This window comes from Schistocerca nitens, chromosome 1 (assembly GCF_023898315.1).
Source record: "Schistocerca nitens isolate TAMUIC-IGC-003100 chromosome 1, iqSchNite1.1, whole genome shotgun sequence".
In the NCBI taxonomy this organism is placed as follows: Eukaryota; Metazoa; Arthropoda; class Insecta; order Orthoptera; family Acrididae; genus Schistocerca; species Schistocerca nitens.
The window spans coordinates 372,563,761-372,582,240 of NC_064614.1; the positions used below are offsets into that span (position 1 = coordinate 372,563,761).

The 18,480-nt window shown below is 36.9% G+C and overlaps 1 protein-coding gene across 3 annotated transcripts in view; it reads left to right on the forward strand.

Moving 5' to 3' along the window:
• The window catches only part of LOC126248941 (lipid storage droplets surface-binding protein 1), a 184,985-nt gene that overhangs the window by 78,121 nt on the left and 88,384 nt on the right, over positions 1–18,480 (forward strand). For all 3 annotated transcript variants that reach the window (XM_049950480.1, XM_049950461.1, XM_049950471.1), the window contains exons 2-3: positions 9,062–9,202; positions 9,866–10,051. In XM_049950480.1, the coding sequence (XP_049806437.1) occupies positions 9,062–9,202; positions 9,866–10,051 (327 nt within the window). The remainder of the gene's footprint in view (positions 1–9,061; positions 9,203–9,865; positions 10,052–18,480) is intronic.

Consider the following 18,480-nt stretch of genomic DNA (forward strand, 5'->3'; position numbering starts at 1 on the left):
AACAAAGTGAAAATGTTTCTCCTCGACAACTCCTATCGTTCTGTACAAGAATTTCTATTATTTAATTCTGTGAAATATGGGGAGGGGGCAGGGATGGGGGGGGGGGGAGGGGTAGGATTTACTGACTTATGTCTGTATATTAAAAAATGTTATAAATGTTCAGCATGTAGCCATATTTTCACAGTTAATTTGCGATGTGAATCTAAATGACTCATTCCACATCATTATGATTTATCATGCAGATGATCCATGTAATGTGAAACTAACTAACTAAATCAACATCTCTTAAATTTTCTTTGGTGGTCAGAAAACAGATTGAGCACCATATCCTGACCAGGTCTTTGCCTTTTTTATGTATTGTAGCTCCAGACAAAGAAAGGAATGATATGGATTGATTATCCGCTGATTGGGTATCCCTGTATTTTTGTTTCTTTAGAGAAGGCTAAACCGGTATATGAATCATTATAGCCGTTCTTCTGGAATATGTTTCTTAGATATGTGCACATTGACATATAGGGCAGTAGGTGTTGGTTTCCATTAAACAGAGTACTCTAGTTGCCCATCTGATTTTTGTTCAAGTACAATGTGTAAAAATGGTAACTTTCCCCCTCTCTCCATCTCATCAGTGAACTTGATATATGGTGCATACTATTCATATGATCAATGGACAAGTGAAGAGCTTTGATTCTATGTGGCCAGATCATAAAGACGTCATCAACATAGCGAAAAAAGCAAGGTGGATGAAGAGAGCTGATTTTAATGCCATGTTATTTGAAATGGTCCAGCACTGGCTAGTTTCTATATGGAGCATTTCGAAGAACATGCGTTAAATAGATCAACATAAAATCACAGCTGTGATGAAGGAAACAGTGTAATTTCCCATTAATGATGTGACACTATATGATTTGCTGTGATTGCTAAAGCCATTGTACTAAATTTCTCATGGTTATTTACCACATTTGGCTAGTGCATAAGCCTATGGTCTAGTGTAATTACAGTCATTTCTAGAAGTGTAATGAAGTTCTATAATGAATAAAAATGGTCCAAATTGGGGGAGTGCTCTCTCTTGTACCCCTGTGCCCCCCCCCCCCCCCCCCCTCCTCTCTGCACGTTCTTATGGACATCCATGGATTAGTGTTACCAAAGTTAGTGTGCAGACACTCATGGATGACAAAGGAATTGACGCTGGTAGCAAAGCAAAAGTAGAACTGCTAAACTATGTTTTAAAATGCTCCTTTACAAAATCAGATGCAGAAGTATTTTTATAGATTAATGCTTGCGTCCCTGAAAAAATGAGTGCAATAGATTATCAGTAGTGTTGAGAGACAAATGAAATCACTAGAATTAAATAAGGCTCCAGGCCTGATGGAATCTCTATCAGATTCTATACACAATGCAACTCCCATATTACCATTACATACCATAGATCCCTCAAACAAAAACCTGTCCCCACTGATTGGCGGGAATCACTGGTCCCACCAGTCCACTAGAAGGGTGCACAAAACTACCATCAGTCTCACTGACATACATCTGTTGTATAATCCTAGAAAATATTCTAAGGTCAAACATAAAGATGTATCTCAAACAGAACAATCTCCTCCAATCCATACAGCAAACATTCCAAAATTATTGATCAATTTGCCCATTTCTCACATGATATCCATGCTAGATGAAACTGACTTTGTGAAATTCCTTGGGCTCCAGTAGGATAACATGTTAAAATGAAGTAAACATATAGATAAACTAATCATGAAGGTCAGTTTAGCAGAAAAAAATCTCATTAGGTTGACCTAAAGAGAAGAGTGTTGGCTTTTGCATATTTTAGCTCCTTGTTGTCTTTTGGAATTATCTTCTGGGGTAATGCAGATGAAGTAAATAAAGAATTTATTCAACAGATGTGAGCATTGAGAATATTGGAAAGCACAAAACTGTTGCTCATGCAGAAGCTTTTTGAGGGTCTTCACTTTCTTACACATATTATTCAGTTTCAACTGAACTATCATTTACACAGTTACAATACAAAACACACAAATTATTTTCACATAGACTTTGCTTCATTGTCTGATGGACAGAATGGAATCATGCACTGGTGGAAAGACATTTCATAAGCTACTGTCCAGCAGCAGCCAGAAATTGGAAGTATTTACCAGTTCGAAGAAAATTAAAACTACACCTCAAAGACTGTGACTGGTAGTCTGGCTTCAGCTGTCAGAGACTGTGGTCATGTGTGTGTGAGTTGCATTTTCGTGTGTGCGTGTGAGGGGAGAGGGTCTATTTTTGACAAAGGCCTTGGACCGAAAGCTTATTTTGTGACAGTCTTTTTGTTGTGCCTAACTGTGACTCATCATCTCTGCTATATGGTGAGTAGCAGCTATCATTTTCATAATACTGTTTCATTCCACCTTGGGTTTTCTATTGTTTAAAAATACACCTCATTAGCTAGTCTTTCCACAAATTATCTCAGTGTCTAGATTCAGTGACTGAGCAATTCTGTTAGTAACATGGGCAGAAGCAGTGTTTGTTGTAAAGATGCATAAAGAGTAGTGATGTACTGCAGATAGCACTCAGTATTTACAAACATAGATACATATTTTCTTTAAAAATACCATTGTAACAAAGTGAATATTAAATTACTGACTGCAAATAAACAGTGGATCCATAGCATGACTGAAGAGGCAGCAGATGTTTTTGAATTAGTTGCTTTCTTTCCAATGGCCTATTGCATGCAAATCTGGTCGGTGTGCTGTTGTTGAGGGGGGGGGGGGGTGGGAGGTGGAGGGGGGATGTGTCACTGATGGGGGGGGGGGATAGGGGCAGTGGGGTGAGGGGATATATTGCGAGGATCTGTCTTTGAAAGTTAACTGAGCTCCCCTCGGTGTCGTTCGTGGTGAAAGGGGAGAATCACATAGACTACTGCAGGAGGGGGGAAGTGTGGCAGTCCAACCTGCTTTCATTTATTTATTGACTGATGATTGTCCTTGGTGTCATCTTACTGCTTTGCTACACTGGCTGAAAAATGGGTTGTGGATTCCGACACACACTACTGCAAATTATATAGCAGACAGGTGCACAGTTGGGTTTCATAGTACTTAATTTCACTTCCCCCTTCCCCACCCCACCCCAATAATACACAGTTATATGGCCAGTGCACTATTATTTAACTTGTGATAAGCCTCTTTAATAGTTTGCAGGTGAAACTCCTCATACTGCTACAATGGTTTCCTGTTGAACATCTAGCAGTAAAACATAACCACAAAGTTCACAGTTCTTTAAGAATACACGGGTACATATGGAGTACACATTGTCACTGTTTTTACACATTGCCTAATTGTTTAATACTTGTTCCACAGTTAATTTGAAGCATTGTTGTGTTCTAACCATGACAGGTTACCCATCTGAAACTCGGACGTGGACTGATTGTCTTGTGACCAAAAATCGGGCCCTTATATATTATCACAATAATTGGTGCTGAAACTACACATTGTTCAAAGTTTGATTTACGGAAATTACAATTAAAACTTAACTCATTAAATTAATAGAATACATTGAAAAATTGGTTCTTCTTAGCAGTTTCTTCTACTATGAGGGTTATACCAAATTATTTGTTTAAATTGTGAAATTAACAAATATAGATACATAAACAATACTTTTGACAAAACTGTTAATACTTTGGAATTAATGAAGGGCTGGTTTGCTAACATGTTTTCGAATAGTGCCAAGTAGGTATTCCAAATGTTTATAATTATTACAGAATTTATATTTGTTTATACGTCAACAATGGAATTCAAGTTATGAAACAATTACTGATTGCACCCCATAACAAAAGATACTAACTAGGAAGAGTTGAAATAAATTAGAAAATCAATTACATACATAAAACTAAGCACAAAATTTGATCTGGTGTTATATCCTTTGAAATGATGGTGAACCTTTGTTTTATGAAAATGCAGATTATATTCATGTATGTTAATGGTAAATTTGTTAAAAGTGAAAAAACGAATTTAAGGAGGCAGATGGCAAAACAAGAGGGGAATTAAATTTATCCCTACTTAGTTCGTAGGTACTGCTGTTGTAAAAATACATCACATGCAAGTACAGGGTGTCCCACATAAAAGCGGTACGTCTTATGCCCTAGATTAAAGTAACAATGAACTAATTAAAAAAGAGTAGATAACAGTAACACAGTTACACTGAAAAATGTGTAGCTACCTGTTTATAAGAGATGCTGGAAGTGGTGGTCATGAACATCCATGCCACTTCAAAAGCAATTCTGCTAGGGGTGATTAACTGGTATGTGAGGCATACCGATTTTATGTTGGACAACCAGTCTAATCAAATTTCACTTAACGATCACCTCCTGAGTAGAGCAAACTGTAATAAACTGCTTGCTTAATGATCAATGTTTCAGGAAATGAGGAGTCTGTTTGTGCTTTTTTTTTTCAATTTTTAATAACTGTTGGAAAAACCAACATCTCACTTAGATCAGCCTCTTTGGCTTCAATGAATGTGCAATAAATCACACATTCTCCTATGACCTACTGCTTTGTAAAGTAGCAGCTCCAACAATGCTGTATTCAGCTGAACTGGTCATGGCACACTTCATGCCTCAATTGTTGTCTCCGGTACCACTGCTGCGACCTCTGCAGAGCAGTTGCATTACGGAAAGACTCTTCATTTTCATTGTGACTTCAGAATGGCAGTTTCTATTTCCCTAAATAGCATATAACATTAATGAGCCTCTTTAATATCTCTCTGTTCTTTCTCAGTTTTTCATTGTGCAGCTCGATTTCAGCTCTTCATAGGCGACCCAATAAAATATCAGTTCTGGTAAGAGATGAAATAAATAAACTTCAAAAAAACCAGAAAGATGGTTTTCAGGCTTAATGTGTTTTTTTTTGTGGTATTTGGATGGTTCAGATGCTCTTATCCTTGATGATTATTTGTTTGAAAATAGCATACATGTCCAAAAGTAAAATTTGTTCACCACATCACAGCCACAAACCAACTCCGCAACATCATACAGTTCTTTACAGAAATGTCTTTTCAACCCTCCTCCCACATATTGCACACATATTGATGCCTTGAGAGCTCAGCATGGTCAGCCACTATCAATCACCTGGTTCCTTTCACTATAAGAATGCGATGGAAACACTGTTGTTTAATAAGTGAATTACTGTGCTTTCACTACCCACATTAAATATTTAAACTTCTGCTCAATTGGGTAAGCAATAATACACTTGTACGGAACTTGAGAACAACAATCAACACAAAGCTTAGGAAACCGAACCAATGCCTTGATCAGCTTTAGCAAGCAGAAAGCAATAGGACTGAGAGCACATGTGCTTTTCAAGGAGTGAAGCTGCTGAGACATTGAAAAATGCTCCAGCACCTTGACGGCTGCCTTGGCAGTAGGAGATGACTCTGGGCAGTGCAGATGGAGTGAAACAGTGGATTATAATGATAGGAAAACACACTATAATGAAACATTATATTTAAACAAATGAAATAAAGTAATTTATTATATTTCTTTCGATTTTATTTGGGCGTTGACGCACAACTTGTACACCTGGAGGAAATACTACTGTTTCTAATTTACTCAATTAAATCAGATGGTGTGGTGTGAATAGCGTTAAGCAGTGTTATGACAGTTTATGTTCGTATAGTATACAGGTTATTTATGTAACTTCCTTGTGTCATAGTAATGTATACCTTGGCTCATTCCACATCCTTGAATTCTCTCCTTTGCAGTGGGATCTGCAAAACACAATGAGTAAACACTATGGTTCAAATCAGTCATAGAGGTACTGTATGTATTCCTTGAATCCCAAAAATCATTCAAGTCAGTACCACGTCAATGCTTATTACTGAAAATATGATCATCCTTGAATTCCAAAAATCATACAAGTCAGTACCATGTCAATGGTTATTAATGAAAATATGATCATGTGGACTGTCAAATTAAATTGCTGACTGGACTGAGCTGTTCTTGTTATGAAGAACAGAGCACTTTAGCTCAAATAGTATGTCAGTGCTAGAAGTAGAAGTAACTTCAGGCATGGCCGAGAGAAGTGTATTGGGACTCTTACTATTCATACTGTATATTATGAGGGGGTATCAAATGAAAACCTTAGAAGCTTAATTAAAAATCTATATTGGTCTGTAAGTTGGTAGTACTGTTACCAATGACTTAAGGAATGTTCTGCAGGTGACAGCATACTACAAACAAGCAAAACACCATCACAATACCCAATTCAAAATGGCTGCCACACTTGTGATGTGCACTGAGGAAGAACAGCATTCTGTCATACATTTTCTGAGCAGTGAAGATAGGAAACCTAGTGAAGTCTGTCAGCGAATAAAGTTCCAGTATTTTGATGCATGTATTATCACTACTGCGGGAGTGTGAGTGGAGTAGAGAAAGTTTGAAAATGGCATGACTTTTGCAGCAGACACTCAGTTTTCATGTCAGGCACACCACATTGTGGCAGCAAAGTCTGCTGCAGCAGTTGCAGCCATTGCAATGAAAGATGAAGTAGTCATAGATCTGAATGTTAGAAATGGCTTAGCACATCACATCATTCATGAAGTGCTTAAGTTTTGCAAAGCATCTGCAAGATGGTTGCCATGGCAGTTCACTCGATAAGTGAAAGAGTGATCTGTGAAGAACTTTTGTGGCACTTTGAAGGATAAGGTGATGGCTTCTTTGTAAGATCACTACAGTGAATGAAACTCGGACACATTACCAACAACCCAAAACAGAGAGAGCATGCAAGGAATGGCACCATTTCTCACCATCAAAACCCAAGAATTTCTGGACATAATCATCTGGAGGGAGAGTTTCACTGACTCCCTTTTGTTATGAACGAGGCATTGCTTTGGAACACTATATGACTAAGAAAAACACCATCACCAGTGAATCATATTTCAATATGATAAAAATCAGCTTCGCCCTGCAATAAGATCAAAGCAATGTCAACTTCCGACCATAGGTACCATTTTGAAACATGACAATGCTTGGCCTCATCCTGCCCTTGCAACACTTTCAACCATCAGTGACTTGCACTTTGATACTCTGCCACATCCGACATACCACCAGACCTCACACTGAGTGATAATCACATGTTTGGACCGCTAAAGGAGATGACAGGAGGAAAGAAATTTTGTTGTGATGAAGTGGTGCAGCAGACAGTGCACGAGTGGTTGTGCATGGGACCAAAAGATTTTTTTTTTTTTTTTTTTTTGTTTCCAGAGGAATCTGTGCACAACCTACATGCTGAAGGAAGTGTGTTGAATGATAGGGAGTCTATATGCTGAAAAATGATAAACTTGTGTTCTGCTATTGTTCAATAAAAAAATTAAAAAATGTTTTAAGGTTTTCATTTGACTCCACCTTGCAATAATGAAGGAAAGTTCCTGATAAGAGTATAGTTACAATGCCAACAAACTCGCAAAAACTGTTAATTTGGAAGAAAATGTGTGAAATTACTGTGTTAATGTTTGGAGCTGCTACTGTTAGTTGAATATGTTGCACTTTTTGGGATGAGAAGGCACCACACTAATGACATTTCCAGTAATAGATTAAAATAACTTAGACTGATAAGTTCCATTCATTCTTACATATGAGACTATACACTTCTGGAATAGTGCCAAGTGACTTAACAAAAATGTGAGAAGCGTCTGACTCACAGGCAACCAGAGACCTACCAGGGAACACCAGTCTGGTTGTAACAGGTATACAGTCTCTCATATTGGTATTGGTCTTACCATTTCTTGAATCAGTTTCATTTACAACATATTCAAAATTGTGTCTCTGTATTCTGGTGAAATTCTAGAAAATGTAAGTATTCATAATCAATTCACAAGTTAAATTTTGGGAAGCAATTTGCTTACTGGTACTTAAAAAAATAATGCATTTTTAGAGTGTGATTTCTTCCTCTGTTTGTCTTTCTCTTTGTGGATTCCAAAAGTAGGAGAGCCATTATGGTATATTGATAATTTTTACTTATGGACCGTCTGACAGCAACTGAATAAAACGCGTTTTATTCAGTTGCTGTCAGACGGTCCATAAGTAAAAATTATCAATATACCGTAATATTAAACGCAAGTGAGGAAGACAGGACTACAAAAGTTGAAGATAGGAGAGCCATGCTCACTATTGGTGCATGATGAAAAGTAGTGCCTTCAATTTTTTTTATGTGTAAACCCTTGGAACATTTTTAAATAAAATAAATGTCATTTACATTCTACATCTTTATTCTTCATGCCTGCATATTTATTTCTCAACACAGTCATCCTGGTGATGACCATATTTGTCCTAATGAGAGATCAGTTTGTTGATATTGTCCGCGTAGAATTTTTGACTTTGTTGACAGAGCCAAAATCTTACCTCTGCTTGCATTGCTTCATGACTATCAAAGTGAACTACTCAAAGATGTTCTTTAAGTTCTGGAAACAGATGAAAATTGGATGGGGCCGAGTCAGTGCTGTATGGAGGATTATTGATGACAGTGAACCCAAGGCACACTGGATTATTGCAGATGTTGCAGCACTTACTTATGGCCTGACACTGTCATGCTGAAGGGGAGGATGCTCCATGTGTGGATGAGCTCTTTGAATTCATCAAAACTTGATTACAGGACTTAGTTTCTCATTCACTAACATAGTTACCTTATACAACACCATATTACAGACTACAATCCAGAGCCCTCTAATGGCACAAGGCTGCAAATATGTAGACAGGAAGAATAAAGATGTAGAATGTTAGTAAAATTTGTTTAGTTTAAAAGAGTTTTCACATAAAATCCCAGAAGTAGTGTCTTAATGTGGTTGGGTATCCAGGTTGGCCATAAATGACAATTTGAAAATTAAATAAATTGTTGATCTTATGTAAATTGTAATTTTGCTTAATTAACCTGCGATCTTGCTACTTTATATATTGGATGTCTATAGAATTTCCCATTGAAGATATGCAAAAACTAAAAAAGTACAGGAACTGTGCTTTTAGAAAATGAAATATTTGTGCTGCTGTTAAATTACAAATCATGTTTTTTCTTTCTTTCAGATGCTTTATAATTTCAAATACAAAACAATGGGTGAACAAAAGGAGCCAGTTGTGCATCTAAAATGTGTAGCACGAATAGCAAACATTCCCCTCATTGAGACTAGCTGGACATATGCATCAGACTTTTACACAAAAGTAAAGGTAACAGACATTGAATTAAATATCACTCACTCTAAAATGTTCTTGCCCTTATCTAATATTATGCCTAATGTTTAACCATGTATAACAGGGATAATCACTGTTAGTGGCAAAAGAAGATGGGCTATACAAATGAAATGAAGAGGGGCTATAATAACCAATGAGAGAAATGAAAAACTTGTTAGTTTCATAATATTAATTTTAACAGAGCCTCTGTCAGAAAAATTAATTGAAAGATATGGAATACATGACAAAAATTGGGGCAAAAATATAATAAATATTAGGCATTCAGTGAAGAGAACATTCTCACACTTTGTAAAGAGTGATGCATGACCATTAATATTCCTATGTCAATTTTGATTCATTAGTACACTTAAATTTCACACTGTACAAATCATGGTGCATTCACCTACCTTATAAGACACAACAATGAAATGGATTCTGTTTAAATTATTATGTGATTTTTCTAATTCCTCTATTTGTTGTGTTTTGAAATAACAGGACAGAAACGTAAGTGGCAGTGAAACTGAGAAAAAATGTACAAGGGAGGACATTTGGGTTTGAATCCCAGAGTAGCACATCTCTCCCTTTCTCCCACTCTCTCTCCTTTCTTAGGTCATGATGTATGCATTTCAGAAAATGTAGCAACTTATGATTTTCTTCCAGGTATCAAATCCTCTCTTCAACTGGGGCTTGTCGACTGCTGAAGCCACAGTCCAAGCTGCTGTGGAACGTACAAAACCAATTGTGTCAAAATTTGAAGTCCCATTAAGTCTTGCAGATTCACTTGTATGCAAGAGCTTAGACCTTGTAGAAAAACAATTGCCTGTTATCACACTTCCTCCTGAACTGGTAAGTCCATTATCACTTTTCTTCTCAGTTATTATTCACTTATATGCAGTGGATAGCAATTAAATCTTCCTACTACCCCACTTTACTGGTAAATGATGGAAGTTGAAACACAACAGTACATTTACTTGAGTGTTGCAATGCTTACACCAAAATTCCTTGGTTTGTTTGGTCATTTAGGTGAAGTGTTAAAGATTGCTTGCCTCACTCATGGATTATATACTCACCCTATGATCTGTGTCATTGTTCTAAATTATAAATGAGTGAAAGGCTTAAATCAGAGTTTCCAAGTCTGTGTGGGTATACAATTCCACTCTACTGACATCACTATCTCCTGGAGACATATAGGGCCCCCTGAAAGTTTAGATGTTTAATACATCTAGAAAACTACTACATAACTTGCAGAATATGTGTAGGTGGCTGGTGTGGGTTTTTAGGTTGGAAACATTCTTTTGTGGGCTTGATGAACACTTGTGGTTGTTAGATCAAGAGAAATGACAGATTGTGGCATACTAATCATGGAGGAGTACATACCCTTAGCAGATAAAAAAAGAATGTAATATTTTTGTAATTGACAGCAGGTGAGATGACCCTGAATAACTCTCACTTACTAATTGTAGCAGTGCCCACAAAATCATTGAAACAGAATACTGGCTACAGTGACAAATAAATTACAGCAAAATTTTCACTTCCAATAGAAAATGTATTGGAAAGACTGGCTGTAAGACAGTGGTATTGATATATTTATTGTAATAGTAATGAATACAAAGATAATTACAGCTTTTAAATGTGACATGATTTCAGTTAGAAAAAGAATGAAAAATTGACTAATAATAAAAATTCCTTCTTTCTATTGCCCTTTTGCATCAGTTATTGGAGGCACTGTAAGTTCTCAAGAGTGACTGATAATGCTATGCATAATACCCTGATTATGTTGAGGTAAAAAAGGTGTTTTAATCTGCCAGCAGTAGACTGTAAGAGACACACATTTATTATGGATGAAAAGAACAGAGATCTGTGGGATACTCTCCCAAATGTCTTTTTCTGAGAACAATCATGGGCTGTTTTTACAGAACGAATTTGCAGTTTAAGAACATATTACAGCTCCTGACAACAAACATGCCCAAACTTTTCATTTCACTTATAACAAATGAAGGAACGAGAGTTGAATGACCATAAGACTATTAGAGCATAAAAGATTACTGGAGTTGGAATAAATGTTAAAATGGTTGGAAATTACTTCTAATTAGTAAGTGTAAGAACGAACTAATTTCTAACTGTACTTGTACAGTTAGCAAGAAATGTAGATCACAAACTTAAGAATACCAACAATATTGGGAAAAGGATAGATTGCTACTCACCACAAAGAGTTGCAAACAGGCACAATGAAAACACTGTTACACATTGTACCTTTCAGCCAAAGCCTTATTCAGCAAAGAAAACACACACACACACACACACACACACACACAAGCAAGCACAATTCATGTACACATGACCATTACCACTGGCAGCTCTGACCAGAAAGCACCTGTCATGTGAATAGCAATCTGGAGTTGGGCAAGGAAGGGGGAGGGATAACAGAGTGCAGGTGGGAGGAGAAAAGAACACTGTCTGGCATGGCATGCAGGGACTACAGATTGCCAGGTGTAGCATCAGGTGGTGGGGTGAGGGGGAAAAACAGGGAGTGGAAAAGGAGAGGAGCAAGGATGGGGAAATGACAGGCATAGTCATTGGCAGTGGGTGGCACGCAAAGAGGGTGAGAGATTGTGAAAAGGGAGAAGGTGGTAGGATGAGGGGGTGAAAACTGTTGGGTGGATGGTGTGGGGATAGTAGGTTACCGTAGATTGAGGCCGGGATTTCTTTGCTCTTTGCCACAGTTTGGTGGAGCCCATTCATCCTGCTGGACAGCTGGTTGGTGGTTGTTGTTGTGGTCTTATGTCCTGAGACTGGTTTGATGCAGCGCTCCATGCTACTCTATCCTGTGCAAGCTTCTTCATCTCCCAGTACCTACTGCAGCCTACATTCTTCTGAATCTGCTTAGTGTATTCATCTCTTGGTCTCCCTCTTCGATTTTTACCCTCCACACTGCCCTCCAATACTAAATTGGTGATCCCTTGATGTCTCAGAATATGTCCTACCAACCGGTCCCTGATTGGTAATCATACCAATATAAAAACTAATGCAATGGTTGCAGCAGAGCTGCTATATGACATGGCTGCTTTCATTTAAGAATACTGTACGCCACATATTAATCAAGTACTGTGTCCATTCTTCTCGGGCTAAAGCATTACCAGTAGAGTATTTATCTTCTGTCACATGCCAGTGAAGGCTTATGGAGTAGTAATGTAGACACCTATTTTATTTTACATTTCTCTTTTTACATTTTTGCGTGACCTTAACTGAACAACTCTTGTTCTATGCTAAAAATGAAATATTTTTCCATCTCTTTCGAGTTAACACATGAATGCAATATACTGAAACTATCTGCTTGTTAAAGAAGTTATAAAAAATCCTTCTCATACATTTTTTACATTTATTTTATTAATGACAGTTCACTGAATTATAGTGGCAAAGGGTTGGGGGTGGCGTTTACATCAGATATGTAGGCAGTTACTGAATTTTGCTGTGTACCGGTACCTAAAATGTCGTACACACTACTTCCTATGCATGTAGAGAACTATGCTTAACAACGGTACTAGAATGATAAAAGTTGCTCAATTTTAAAACAGTTATTTATTCTAGGAAACAAGTATATGGTCCCTAGCTAGTCTCACAGAGTCCCACATCACTCATTCTATCTAGTCACAGTGAACAAATTCACCATGTAATTTATGTTCAGAAAGATTTAACTGTCTCTCTAGCTCTTTCAGCAAGTTATATAACTACTTCTGGTATCCAGTTATGTCAGTGATCACCTTTAAAGTATTATCATTGCCATGTCCCATCAATATCTGCAACTCACATATTGCTCCATGAACATCTTATAACTTTTGATGCTTTGCTTACAAAATAACAAAACATTTTTCATATGTACACATTCCTTTCAAAATTCTTTTCATAATTTCAATGTGATTAATTTTTCCTCAACTACAATAACTTATTCCACATCTGGGGTTCAGCCTGATCGTCACCTTTGGCCACTTATAACCCACTGATGCCTCTCAAGCTTGTACCAAGTGTACACAGTCTAATACATGACTTTCCAATCATTGGCATGAAACTGCCTCATCTGTAACCTTCTAGAAGGTCAATGATATGAGAGTCACCTGAAATAGGTGGCTCTTATTGATTATTGGTAAGGGTACTATGATGATAACCTTACAAAGTCTACTTTAATCAGTACAGGTACACAATGAGAAATACCTGGCTGAAGTTAACTGTCAAAAATGAAAAAAATTATGATTTTTAAATTAACTAGCTGTATCAGTAGACAATGGCCTTGCCGCAGTGGCAACACCGGTTCCCGTCAGATCACCGAAGTTAAGCACTGTCCTTGCTAGCACTTGGATGGGTGACCATTTGGTCTGCTGAGCGCTGTTGGCAAGCGGGCCGTGCTCAGCCCTTGTGAGACAAACTGAGGAGCTTCTTGATAGGGTAGTAGTTGCTCCAGTCTCGTAAACTGACATATGGATGGGAGAGCTGTGTTCTGACCACATGCCCCTCCATATCTGCATCCAGTGACACCTGTGGGCTGTCGGTACTGTTGGTACCACTGGGCCTTCATGGCCTGTTTGGGCAATGTTTAGTTTTATAGCTGTATCAGTGATTGAATGACAGATCATTTCACATAATGCCTTACAAGTATGACACACTACTTTTCTTTATTATCCTGTAATAATAGGTAATGATAACAGTTTACCAGTTATTTACTATGGGAATTACATACTTTCTATTGGAAACAGACTTGCACAAGTGGTGAACTGTGATTTATTCATCTTGTAATGTACATATACTAATCATTTGGTTAGAATACGGGAGACATATAAAAATATGGTTAACACAGTTTCATTGATATGAAACTGTAGTTAATAAGATGGAGCCATATTTAAACAATAATCTAACTTTTTGTGAGATTTTACATTTACATATTCATGTAACAAGACAACTGATAAGCTAGGAACTGTCCCTCCAAAACATTCTTCAGGCTGGAAATCCTTCACGTCTTGTTACCTGCTGGCCTGCCCCTCACTCCTGTCCTTTTGCCTAAACTAATCTCCCTTCCTCACCTTCTGACTGCCACTCATTAAACACAGATGCTTTAGTTCAAGGTATAGGTTTATGAATGATCGTCCACTCTGATCTCTCAGTGGTCATACTCTCCCCCTCCTTTTCTGTTTTCCTTTATATTATTATCTCTTGTCCCCAACTATATCCATGTTGTACCATCCTGTTCACACACATATTCCTTCCCCCATCACAATCAGTTTTCTCTTGTGTTATTTTCCTGTCCTCTCCTTCTCTTTTTCCCTCTCCCTACCATTCAACTTAGGGGGTTATCCCTATTTATTCTGTTGTTAGTGTAGAGAATTTATTCCTGTGAGATTTTTAATGAACATAAACAGCATAGATTGTGGAAAAGGACAATCTATCTCCAAAGTTTCAATGCAGCTTACAATCTGTACCATTCTCCCTATAACTAATTGTCTACTAGAATGCAAGAGAAAGCTAACCCACAAATAGTTAAAAAATGAATTATTGATATATTTAGATACTATTATTACTTATTTATTATCTCACAAGATGTTAACAATTATTATCCACTTATACTCTCCCACTGCACAAAAGAGAGGTTTGAGAATGTTTCTGAATTGCAGTTTTGTAGTGCAAGAGGGAGCTAAACCAAGTGGTACCATTACTTCACTTATTGGTAGCAAATAGTGCACACATGAGCTTGCAGTCACATGTTTTAGTGTTGACAACGTGAAGATTATTCTGTGCCTAGCAGTTCAGAGAAATGTAGAAAGCGTGAATAAATGAAGATAACTGGAGGAAAGAAACGCAAAAGTACAACAAAACTTGGGACTACCCTACATGAGTGAAACAACTAACAAAATACACTAGTGTGGGATTCAAGCCAAATGAGTGAATATAATAATAATAATAATAATAATAATAATAATAATATTTATTTCTCTATAATAACTTTATACTGTCATTTTCTTGTAAATTTACAACAATGGTACCATGTAATAAACATAATGAATATATACAACAAGTATACACTAGATATTATTACTCAATCATTTAAAACCACTAATATACAGAAATGGGATCATGGATAACGGAGTTCAGAAATCTTTGAAAGAGCATAAACATCTTTAAATTAAAAACTGTTTCAGATTGCCATTATAAGGTATCGACACAGTCACTTTATATTATTTGAGAACATGTTATAGGAGTGCAGATCACCAGGTCAGAGGGGCGGCTACAGCTGTAGAAATCCATTTCAAAAATAAATAACCACAACAGCTGCTGTGGGAAGATTTATTGACCTCCTAGTTTCTTGACTTTAAAGTCATATCCTCAGCTGCCAAACAATTGACCTTTCCTGGACATGGAAGCCATCCTTCAGTAAGACATAGATATCCTCTATCCTTATGCTGATCCTAGTGTGAAAAATGAAACTGTCCAAAACTTGACAGTGGACTGCATGCAAGATGTAACACAAGCAGTGCTGAGATGACATGTGCAGAGCAGCCCAGTCCACAGTATAGCATGTACTCATTCCTCCACACAAGCCTTCTCATCACTGCTTGTGTTACATCTCACAAGAACTCCACTGTCAAGTTTTAGATGGTTGTGTTTTTTTATGCTATGATCAGCATAAAGATAGGAGACATCTGCTTTTTATTGAGGGATTGCTTCTGTGTCTAAAAAAGTTCAATTATTTGCACCTGAGAATGTGACTTTAGAGTAATGAAACTAGTTGTAAACCAACAGAAGATCAATAAATCTTCTCACAGCAGCTGGCAGCTGTTGTGGTTACTTATTTATTCATTGTTATAGAATGGTCTCCCAACTGCAAGTAGACTATTATCTGTAGATATTCCATTATTCAGTACCCTATGATAACCACATCTGGTTCATATGTTATAATTATAAAAGGCTCTATTCATTATGCTTATTTCTTCATTATCTTTTTTATGCAAATGTAATTGTCTTAAGGACATACAATGAGTACAACATAGTCAGTAAATTATGCTTGAAGTAGTAGTCCCTGCAGGACTGGTATTTGCTTTTATCCTCAATTATTCTAACAGCTCTCTTCTGAAGTTTGAATATCCCATTAAAGACAGGGAGCTATAACATTTGTGAGACATTTCAATAAGTAAATGTTGCAGCTAAGCTTTTTACAGAAGCTTTTTCCACATAAGATATTCATCTACCACAATGCCTAAAAATTTATATGTATTGGATGTGTCAGCTGTAGACAGTGATTCAGTATGTATATCCACCAGAGATTGGTTATAATTTAACAAGAATTTCATTGAATCAGTTTTTTCCTTATTCAGTGGAAGTTCATTCATGACTAACAACAATATTTTGAAAAGGATAGATTGTTACTTACCTTATAAAGAAGACAAGAGACTGTGAAATGAAAGAAGATCGTATAATAGACTGCAAAACTTCGGGAGACTTGAGCACAACAAATAATGCTTTTACTGTATATATACTTGCCGACAGTCTCGGAAAAAGACTGGCAGAAACCCTATATAATGCAGGATGCAGTGTTACTAGCGTAATAAAACCTGATGCTCCACTGAAAGACATCGTCAATATCTGCGAAAATCTGAGTATTAAGATGAAGAAAAATGATTGTGTTCTAATCCTAGGGGGCGGAGTGAATGCCCACTGCAATGATGTATTATCAGCAAGATGAGCGCTAAGAGAGACGCCCGAAAAGCTCAAAAATGTACATGTGATGGTAACCAGCATTCCATACGATTTTTTAAAGAAATCTGGTGTTAACGAAAATATCAAAAAGACTAACAGACTGCTTCACAAAATAACAAAGTGCTACCCAAATTCAACATTTGTCCAGCTAGATTTCAGAAAACAGCATTTCATAAACAGTGGAGATCTCCTAAATAGAGCAGGACAACTGTATGTCTGTGCTCAAATCAGCAAGGTAAAAATCCCCATGAATGACATGACAATGTTCCTTTATCCAGTAACTGAATCAGAGGTACTAAATGCTATAAATAAGTTAAAAAATAAAATTTCATGTGGGTGTGATGGGATTCCTGAGAAAGTCATTAAGCAAAGTGCAAGAAACATAGCCTCACATCTTACTGAAATTAAAATGTCAACTATAAAGCCACTTTACAAGAACGGAGATAAATATGATGTTAGTAACTTTAGGCCTTTATCAATGTTGTCAGATTTCTCAAAAATAATAGAAAGGATAATGTATCATAGACTATACAAATTTCTTATGAAGAATAGAATATTGGTTATTGCACAAAATGGTTTCCGTAAAAATAAATCAACTGAAACAGCTATCTTCAATTTTTTACAACTTGTTCTAAATTCCATAAATAGAAAGGAATTAAATTGTGGATTGTTTTTAGACTTATCAAAGGCCTTTGATGTCATTGACCATAAGTTACTGCTTAGGAAGTTATTTGCCTATGGGATACGTGGAGTTGCCCACAAATGGTTTGAATCACATCTGTCAGACAGGTATCAGAAGGTGGAGATAAACCATGCAGATAGGACATATTCATCAAGATTTGAGAGAGTTCTGTACGGCGTACCCCAGGGATCTGTATTAGGGCCATTACTGTTTTTAATATTTATCGATGACCTACCAAGTCAACTATCTGAAGCAAAGGCAGTACTGTTCGCTGATGATACAAGTTTGTTTGTTAAAGCAAATAGTGAAGCTGACTTACAGGAAAAAGTCACATTAGCAACAGACGAAGCAGACAGGTGGTTTAATGAAAACAGACTCATTGTGAATGCCAAAAAAACAATTTGGATCAACTTCATACAAATTACAAATAAAATAAAAACTAACCTTACAGTAGAACTGGGTAAGTGTAAGACTGAACAAAAGAAGGCAGTCAGAATAATAAAAGGTATTGGACATAGAGACTCTTGTAGGCATGCTTTCAAAGAATTAAAAATCATGACACTACCATCCTTATACATATATGAAAGCATATGTTTCTTAAAAGAACACGAGGAATTTTCTACATTAAACAGAGACTTTCACAACTACGAAATGAGGAATAGGAATGAATTATTATGGGTGGAGGTTACACTCAACAACTGAGGTAGGTTAATAATTGGCTCCTTTTACCGACCTCCCGACTCAGAAGCATTAGTGGCAGAACAACTGAGAGAAAATTTGGAATACATTTCACATAAATTTTCTCAGCATGTTATAGTCTTAGGTGGAGATTTCAATTTATCAGATATAGACT